Genomic DNA, 9,487 nt, shown 5'->3' with positions numbered 1-9,487 from the left:
GCCTTCAGGTGATCCTGGTAAACGCTAAACTCCACCGCTATTCGCAAAGACTCAAACGCTGAGCTACTAATTTGACGTGTCTATGAGGGGATTCACCCACCTGTACGCGCCCTAAGCCACTCTGATCAATAAATCTGAGGTCTGTGATCATTAATGTAGCCAGACTTTATTGTGTGTGTGTGTGTGTGTGTGTGTGTGTGTGTTTAAAGTGGTCTTGAGTATTAGTTCTCCAGGCTTTTCAAATATTAGGTTTTCTTTTGACATTAATTGCTTTTTTCACTAATTTTCAGTCTAGTTCTTGTACTCGACCATTCTCAGAGGGATATTTTTGTTATTTGTTAAGACACTTAACACAGAACTATGAATCATGCCAGTGTAAAAAAGCTGGCATATATATATATGTATGTATATATATGTATGTATATATATATATATATATATATATAGATATGTGTACATATATATATACATATACATATATATACATATACATATATATATATATATATATATATTTTTTTTTTCACCTCAGTCCAACAGGAAAAACAGACAAAATCAACAAACTCCCTTTTAAATGGTTTTTGTTTCAATTTTACACACCAACTTCTTTCTTGCTATTTACCACAAGTGGGTTTATTATTTCTGACAGCCCATGAAGGCAGCACTGTTTGCACACATGCTGTTAGCTGCATGCCCCTTTGGTTTGCCCCTCCATCCATAGCTATTCATCCCCTCCCTCTGTGCCTCCGTCTCTCACTGAGCAGTACAGACTACACACTTTGGCTGACTCTGGCAGATGCCTTGTGGGGAATCAGTATTATGAAAACAGGGATTGTGAATCATCACAAACACACTGGTCACAGCTCTCTGTTCGTACCTCCCCATTGTGCTTTCTCTGTTCTCCACTCTTTCTGCCCACTTGTTTTCCCCTCTCTTTCACTTTTCTTTTGTCCCAGTGCTCATGTGGCCGGCCTAGTTGTTGCAAGCTCATAGACCTTGATGTGTTCAGACACTCATGACAGTGGGGCAGAAGACGAGCAGAGTTATCACAGTTGCTCTGTCATCACTCTCAAAACTGTCTCTTTGATTAAAGAGATGACAAAGCGTTTCATCCTGGTTCACTGGGCCAGATACAGTAGCTGGGAAACGGAGTTCTGTTGGAGATGAGGGAGCGGATAACACCAGCGGGATCCTCCTGTGATATAATTGCCAGAGAAAAGCATACTGTGCATCCAGAATGGAGCGAGTACTGAAAACACACACTGATGATAATGGCAGTTTTATTACATAACTTTCTCACAATTTACAAAAAGAAATACAAACTTTTAATTATTAATATAATATAAGTTTTTACTGAGTTTCTTAAAAATCATTGAACAAGTTTCTTATCAGTTATATTAAATCATGTTTATAATAGTGCTTTTTTATTTATTTATTTTTTTACACAAATAGCTACCATGAATTTAAAGCCGGTTAGTTTTTGACTTTCTCTGATTTGTTGAGTTTGTTGAAACGGTGCCGCTGTTTTACAGAAGAAAGTGAGGGTTTTAGTCCTGAAACAAGGTCCAGTCTAGTCTCAGAATCGGTAATGTGTTACGGGTCCTCCTGGAAGATCAAAATGATTATTTTAAATGGAGAAATTACATTTCAAGTACCCAAATTTTTAATCACAATTTTTAATCACAGAAACAACAGCAACAAAAAAAAAAACAACCCGTAATGTCTGTCATTTAGACTGCAGCTTTTTAATTGAAGCATAAACATACAGCTCACTAAAGCCCGTTTACCATTAGTACCTACTCGGATCAAGTTGACTTGGATCGACTGGTTTTCCATTACAGTATTATAGCTCCCACTAAGTACTAAAGGTGATGCAGTGTCCTGGGTTTGTGTGCTATCCTGTCTAATCTCTCTCAACTGTCCCATCAAATAAAAGCTAAAATGCCCACATTCACCCTTTGTGCATCCTGTGCTCACCGTGTATGCAGGGTTTTGGAAAGATGCAGAACTCTCATCTCCATTTGGCTGAAACATATGCAAAGGATTTTTTTTTTAAAAGCAGGCCCATGTGATCCCGTCATTATTTGCTTTCAGCTTCTAATGCTTGAATACTATTCTGACATCTGTCTTTGTGGATACCTGCGTGCTCGAAACAGCTGGTACGCCAGAGCCATATGCTGGGATCCCAAAATCCTCCTAAAAAATGCAAGAAGTAGAAGAAGTTTAGAGATTTAAATAAACAAATAAATGATCACCACACAATAAAACAAATAAGACTATCAGAGCGAGATTTGAAAGCAATTTTTGTAAGGGTTCAATGTGTTACGACTCGCTCAAATGAAACTAATCTGCGAAGATTTGTGATGAATGTGATGGCAACCTCGATGGAAACTTCAGGCTTGGAATCACTTCCTATGCGTTCAATCACAGCTTGAGCCTCTTTCCCATATAAGGGATTCTCAACAAACTCCTGAGGGAGGAAAAAAATAGGGTCATGAGACAGAGCTCATCAAAATATAAAACCCACCAGATCACAGAGCAGTGTTTTAATACAAGAATATGATGCTGAGGAAAGGTACTTTACTTTTTTCATGCAGTTACGTAACACAATAAACAGCACATACAAGATTTGCACTACGTTTATATTAAAGCCTTGAAATGTAATTTATACACAAAGTCTGAGCACAAGAGCATAATTCATAGGGGAATTGTTAGACGCAGACATGAAATAAAAAGGAATAGAGAGGAATCAAAGTCCACAGGAGAGCAGTGTTGTTGTTTACTCACCTCATTTGTTGCCATAGGAGCGGAGGTGGCTTTAGGCAAGTTGTTGGAGGGTAGCGGTTCTCCACCTTCATACGCTGGGTTCTCAAAATTCTTCCCTGATGTCTCCACCGTGAATACGGACGTACAGGGGACCTGACATCACACAGCACACATTAGCGTTATGGATCACCATAGACAGGATAAGAAAGTATAATCTGTATTAAATCTCACAAAGCATTTTTAAACAGTTAACGAATATATTTTGTTTTGCTACTGACCGCCTCTCCATTCTGCAGGCCTTCATTGTCTTCTCTTTTCATGCCATTTTGGGTTGAACCATTCCTGCAAAGTATTATTATTTGGATGTAAATATCATACTAGCATATTCTGATAATGCTCTGTCAACAACCTTTAAATACAATGAATGGATCTGCTTTTATATTCATTTTTATTCAGAGTGCTATTGAATATTGAATAAAAATGTTAAAATATATCAAAATGAAATATGAATTCTTATTCTTATTATTTTAATATTTGTAATAAAATTTTGTAAAAAAAAAGTGCGTATTTATCATTGTTGTGATTTTACTGTTTATTTACTTTCCCATTTGATTTTAAGTTTACTTATGAATTTCTTCTTTGTTGTTAGACCATCACGCAGTGTAAGGTTTGTGGAACTGGTGCTCAAAATTAACAGTACCGGTAATTACCAAATATTTTTTTTAATGTTTTTGTAACAGTTAATCCAACAGTATGCACAAGTTCTGATTAAAATGATACTAAAATAGGTTTTGTTTTTATCTGTGAATTTTCAATTGTATTGTTTCTCCCCACCAAAAAGCAGAAAAAAATTATAAACCATATTATTATTTTTGTCAGATTAGAGGGTTTTTTTTACTTTCATTCCTGAACACAAAACCAGTTTTAGTGTTTGAATGTTACACTTCATTAATTTCTGACTTTTCCGATCTTACCTAAAGTTTGGAAAATTAGCCATTGATGGCATACTGGGCATTTTGGGCATGCTTGGCAAGTTGTTCCGCAAACTCTCGGCCAGATTCGACTTCTTCTTGGCAGCATAGACCAGAGCAACCAGCAGAGCCACAACCGCCACCGTTACCCCGATGGCTATTCCAACTGCCAGGGAGGGACAGAGGCAGGCAAGCAGGCAAGAAGTGACGTATGAAGAAGCTCGTTAGAATTAGAAGGACATTTTTATTTTGTTATTATCTTATTTTTCTTTAATTAAAATCGAACATACCTGATGATGCAATCACATGGAACACGCTTATCTCGCAGAAATCTCCTTTCCATTCTGAAGGACATCTGTACAAAAAGCAAACCACTAACATAACAGTTCCAACACTGCCAATGGTTTAACTTTATCTCACTGACATTACATTAACACCAGCATTAACACAGCAATTTAATCCAATGTTTTATTTTGACAGCTGGCAGGGAAAAAAAAAAGGAAAGACAATCTTACATGCAGAGAGCCTTGTTGTCATCAAAGTAGCAGGTGCCTCCGTTTTGACACTGGCAGGGAGGCGGCATGGTGGGTGGTGGATCAAACCCTGAACAATCATAACATTGAGAGGTTTTTACTGTGCTATGGCAGGAAAACAATCATTACTGAGACATCAGTACTGACGATACGGTGTAGCTTAATTTAGTCACTTTATTTAGTTATTTATGTAACACTAATTCAAAAAACAGGCCCTTCAAGGTGCTTTATATTGTAAGGTAAAGACTACAATATTAGAAAGAAGCCCCAAGCCACAATCCCTTCTAAGCAAACACTTGGTGACAGTGGGAAGAAACTACAAGCAGAACCAGGCAGAACAGTGGCCTTTATCCTTTCTCCCATTTACTGTTGGTCTCTCACACCTGCTCAAAATTTCAGTTCATGTAACACTAATATAAAAATTCAATTCAAATCAAATTTATTTATACAGTGCTGAATCACAACAACACTCACATCAAGGCTCTTTATATTGTAAGGTGGACTCTACAATAATACATACAAAGAAAACCCAACAAGGATACGACCTCCTATGAGCAAGCACTTTGGCAACGGTGGGAAGGAAAAACTCCCTTTTAACAGGAAGTGAGAAGGAAGACAGGATAAAAGACATGCTGTGGAAGGACGTGTTACAGTAATGTCACAAAATAAAAGTCTGAATACATTTACAGTAAAAATGTCACATCAATATGGTGAAATAATATTATCCTCACTATTAGCTACCAGCTGATGTGAACCCCAGCAGAAATTGGCTGATCTGCTGCGAATGAGGTTGAGCTCGACTTCACAGCCTGCCTGAGTTAACACTGCCCTTGATTTTATGACAGTACACATGTTTACTAAATCTATTTAATCTATTCTATTTAGTCCCACCAGCTTCACTGAACTCTGTGTTAATTTGATGCTGTGTAGATAACAGTGAAAGTGATAAAAGGTTGTCAATATTGCTGCAGGAAAGATCACAGAATAAAAAAAACAAACAACTGATGATGAATTGATGCATTAATACTTCTAATCCTTTTCTACTTAATTTGAGCAGTCTAAGAACTCAGTCATCCAATCACACAAGTTCTTTTTCCTATGCCTAAGAACTTTTAACTCAGGACTCAGTGCCTTGCCCTATGATACTTCGACAAAAAAAGGCAGGAGTCTTACCGCCAACCTTCCGACTGACAGATGATCTGTCTCTTGAGCTGCTGGCACTCCCAGCTAAGACATGATGCCTACTATTTTATTAAAAAGGACAGAGGAAATTTAAAAAAAACTCCTCTTCTCACCTGCATCACATTCAGTTTTACTGCCTGGGATGAAGCTGGTGCCCTCGGGGCAGGCACAGCTGTACCCTCCCGGTCGGAGCAAACACAGGTGGCTGCAGGTTCCCTTGCATGGATTCTTCACTGCAAAAACAAATAAATAACATATATTTCATGTTTCATCATCATCACCATCATTGTCCAGGCAATCTCCTCTCTTTACAGTTGTGGCTAATAGAATAATAATGTGTTCCTCTGTTATTCATGGTTGCCTTCTTCCACTTTCCTGCACATTACTGCTAATGCTGAACACACAAAAAAACATAAAAGAGCTCTTCTGGGTCAAAGCACTCAATGTTCACGACGTTTAATGGACTATTAACGTAATATCACACAGAAATAAAATGGATACAAATGAAGAGGCTTTGCACACTGTAAACAAACAAACCCTGCATGCACAATTTGTGGACATGTGAGAGAGTGTGCAGCTTACTGGCTATGGTGTTGTATCTCTGCTGCTGGTACACAGAGACCTGGGTGAGCCAGGGTCCAGCAGTCAGCAGCTTGATCTTGTCACCCTGGCCAAACTTGTCCTGTCGAAACACCTCGCCCTTTTCCTGAGTGCTCCAGTAAACATGGTCTTCGAATACACTCACACTGAAGGGGTTCCTTACATCTGGGAGAGATGCAGAAATGTTTGAATAGTTTTACTCAGCTCCAGTAACAGCAACCATTTGGAATATGAACGATGGATTAGGAAATTAGGATCACCTATGTACACGGCCGTTTTACGCTGCTCTCCTGATGGCAGAATAGACTCTATGCGGCTCTCCTTGGAGTCTGACCAGTAGATTCTGTCATTGTTGGTGAAGTCGACTGACAAGCCAGTGGGCCACCCAAGACCATCAGACACAAGAACTTTTCTCTCCTGACCATCAAGCCAGGAACACTCAATTTTGGCTGTGGTCCCACGATCTGCCCAGTACAGCATTCTGCAGCAACATGACGGACATGAAATAACGGCTCATTAAGACCGTTTCATTGAGATTTCCCAGGACAGCTACAAATTCTGAAACTACAAGTATTTTGAAAATCTTGGCCAACACTGATACTGATGCAGGGTTTCTAACCAGTCCCCCTATGCTAAGTTGACCCTCCACCTCGGCATGTTCAGCTGATATCTCTGCTTATGTCCACAAATACAAAATCACAGTCATCTTGGCAAACACAGAAGTCCTGTGATGTTTCATATTTGTACAGTCTTCATATGTTGCTCTTGAAGGTATATCATTGAATCGCTAATAACATCTAATATGGGCCAGTGCAAACTGGGTTCTGGCATAAAAGATACTGTCGTTATTTAGCGTGTAAGAGGTGAGAACTCTGTGATTTTATGTGACTCTGTTGTATATGCACTGACTCATGTGTGTTTCTGGGAGCTCCTCTCTTATGTTTTTGTGCTTGATATATAAATTAACAGACTGTGTGCCTGTGTTTAGAAAATCTAAACACAGGTGCAATCTTACCCCAGTCGTGGGTTCACAGCCACAGCAGATGGGTGACCCAGGTCAGTCTTGACAAGGTGCTTCCTGTAGCGTCCATCCAAGAAGGCCACTTCTAACCTCTGCAGCTTGGAGTCTGCCCAGTAAAGGTTTCTTAAAAAAGGAACAAAATTATCAGAGAGCTGAAAAACATTCTGGTGCTTTATGGGCAAACCCCCTAAAACTTTAATGTAAATAAAATATATTTTAATAAATTTGGATTAGGATTAAGGCATTAGAGCACTGAACTACTGTAATCAGGTAAACTCACCTGGCGACCCAATCCACAGCGATGCCGTCTGGGCTGGTGATGTATTTGACGCCGAGATCAACAGCAGCACCGATGTTATTACTGCCATCGTCCACTGATGGTATGTATGCTCTCTTTATGGCGCCTGGCATAGCGTCTTTACCAGCAACAGTGAAATACACCATACCTGACAAAACACATTTGTTGTTGGTGTAATTTGTGTGCACCCAGGTGTACTATGTGGTTTTTATAGTAGGTAGTCTTAATTATGGTCAAACTATCGATACCAATGCTAATACTGACCTGAATACCAACACAAGTTGTCTTTATAGGTCAAAAGTATTGATATCATCAATACTGGCACTTTATTTACTTGGTATCAGATCGATAGTATCACACAGCACTGATGTTAATCAATGGATATCTTACTGAATCCTGTGTTGTTGTGGTCCCAGTCGTAGTCCAGAGCCATGATGTGCTCCTGTTCTTCGATGAAGTCATGGTAGCCCTCTGTCTGCAGGTTGAACCTCCGGATACGAATGTTCTCCGGTAGAAGCAGCATGGGAGCTGCTCCTGTTGGACACACACATACATGTTTACATGTTTTTGTCACTGAAAAATATAAAAACCAATCAAAAGTGTATTCTTATTGTTTAAAGACATTTCATTAAGGTGCACAGGCTGGTCTCTGAGGTCTTTAAGAGTTTCTAAGAGTCTCTCCACCAATAAAATAATCAGTATGGCCTGCATCTACTTGTCTTTTTATAAAATATACATTGTAAAATATATGAAATGTATAAATGATGTAGGTAGTTTTTAACAGCAATAGAAACAACAGTTATTACTTACAACAGCATTCTTGCTGCTTCAAATCTAGCAAGAGAAAAGGCATGCCTGCTAACTAGACCCACCATTAAATCATTGATGAATCTGTTTTTCACACTTAGATGAGAAAGAAGACTGTAATGAGGCCAAAAATATATTTCAGTAGCTGTGAAGTCTTCTCAGCTCCAAAGAAAACCCAGCGGTTTCTTACCCACAGCCTCGCACATTTTGCCATTGCCCACTTTCCTGTAGCCGGGGGCACACTCACAGTCGTAGCTGCCTTTGGTGTTCTTACAGACCTGAGGACAGGTGCTGTACACCTCGCACTCATTGATGTCTGAAAAAAATCACCAGCCAGGATCAGAAGGAGTGTGAGTTTTACCCAACAGATATTTAACTAGACATGTATATTTATCATAAACATGTATGTATGAGTGTGTGTACCCAGGCAGGTGTAGGTGCTGTCTGGGTCCACTGTGTATCCGGGCCTGCAGGAGCAGATGAAGCCTGTGCCATCGAGGTTCGTGCACTCATGCTGGCACAGATTCTCGTCACAGTTGCGATCGAGGCCAAAATCTGGAGGACAGACAACGTGCAAAAAACAGCTTTTGAGCCACACGCAAGAGCTACTTATAGGCTTAGTTTACACAGGCAGATTAATTCAGATATAACCCAGTAATCTGGTTAAATGTATTCACCATCACTGAACATATGTGTAAGCACCTCGATAGAAGCAGATGTTTTTACAGTTTACTGGCTGGGAGCACTGCTAGGAAGAAAGACATCAGCTCAGAGTAGGAACTGCTGCTGCCCGTCAATCTAAAAAAAGCACTAAAAGAGCTAAACAGTTGCCAGTGTTTTAAAAGGGTGACATCCTAGGAAATTCACCCCAAGGTCAGACTTTGCAGTGCTCAGAGAAACTACAAAAGAACCCAAGAGGTTCCTCTCAGACTTTCCAGGCCTCAGTTAACACGTTAAATATTAAAGTTCATGACAGCACAATTAGAAACAGACTGAACAAGTATGTCTTCTATGGAAGTGCCCGAAAAACAGTCTCCTCTACAAAAAGGACATTGCAAGTTTGCAAAGTTACAACTGAATAAACTACAAGATTTCAGGAACAATGTCCTTTTGACATACAAGATGTTTTTCCATGGACAAACAAACACAGCATATCAGCTGTTAAACACGGTGGTGGAGAGGTCATGATCTGGGCTCATTTTGCAGCCACACAACCTGGGCATGTTGCAGTCATTGAGCCACAAACTCCTCTGTCTGACAGATAAAGCTTGGCTGAAATTGGGTTGTGTAACAGGACAATGATATGAAG

At 39.5% G+C, this 9,487-nt stretch overlaps 1 protein-coding gene across 1 annotated transcript in view; it reads right to left on the bottom strand.

Moving 5' to 3' along the window:
• Positions 1-1,290: 1,290 nt before the first annotated feature.
• The window catches only part of lrp2b (low density lipoprotein receptor-related protein 2b), a gene marked incomplete at its 5' end in the record, with an annotated part of 43,873 nt that continues 35,676 nt past the window's right edge, over positions 1,291-9,487 (bottom strand). Inside the window, 17 exons of the mRNA XM_082545035.1 lie at positions 1,291-1,605; positions 1,978-2,025; positions 2,140-2,196; positions 2,381-2,470; positions 2,788-2,919; positions 3,045-3,108; positions 3,741-3,903; positions 4,028-4,092; positions 4,253-4,340; positions 5,566-5,685; positions 6,035-6,217; positions 6,313-6,533; positions 7,068-7,196; positions 7,354-7,519; positions 7,762-7,905; positions 8,369-8,494; positions 8,602-8,733. Coding sequence (XP_082401161.1) covers positions 1,594-1,605; positions 1,978-2,025; positions 2,140-2,196; positions 2,381-2,470; positions 2,788-2,919; positions 3,045-3,108; positions 3,741-3,903; positions 4,028-4,092; positions 4,253-4,340; positions 5,566-5,685; positions 6,035-6,217; positions 6,313-6,533; positions 7,068-7,196; positions 7,354-7,519; positions 7,762-7,905; positions 8,369-8,494; positions 8,602-8,733 — 1,940 coding nt within the window. The 3' untranslated portion in view covers positions 1,291-1,593. The remainder of the gene's footprint in view (positions 1,606-1,977; positions 2,026-2,139; positions 2,197-2,380; positions 2,471-2,787; positions 2,920-3,044; positions 3,109-3,740; positions 3,904-4,027; positions 4,093-4,252; positions 4,341-5,565; positions 5,686-6,034; positions 6,218-6,312; positions 6,534-7,067; positions 7,197-7,353; positions 7,520-7,761; positions 7,906-8,368; positions 8,495-8,601; positions 8,734-9,487) is intronic.

Source organism: Aulonocara stuartgranti (genome assembly GCF_965226115.1).
Source record: "Aulonocara stuartgranti genome assembly, chromosome: 8".
Taxonomy (NCBI): Eukaryota; Metazoa; Chordata; class Actinopteri; order Cichliformes; family Cichlidae; genus Aulonocara; species Aulonocara stuartgranti.
This window is presented reverse-complemented; position numbering and strand designations above follow the sequence as displayed.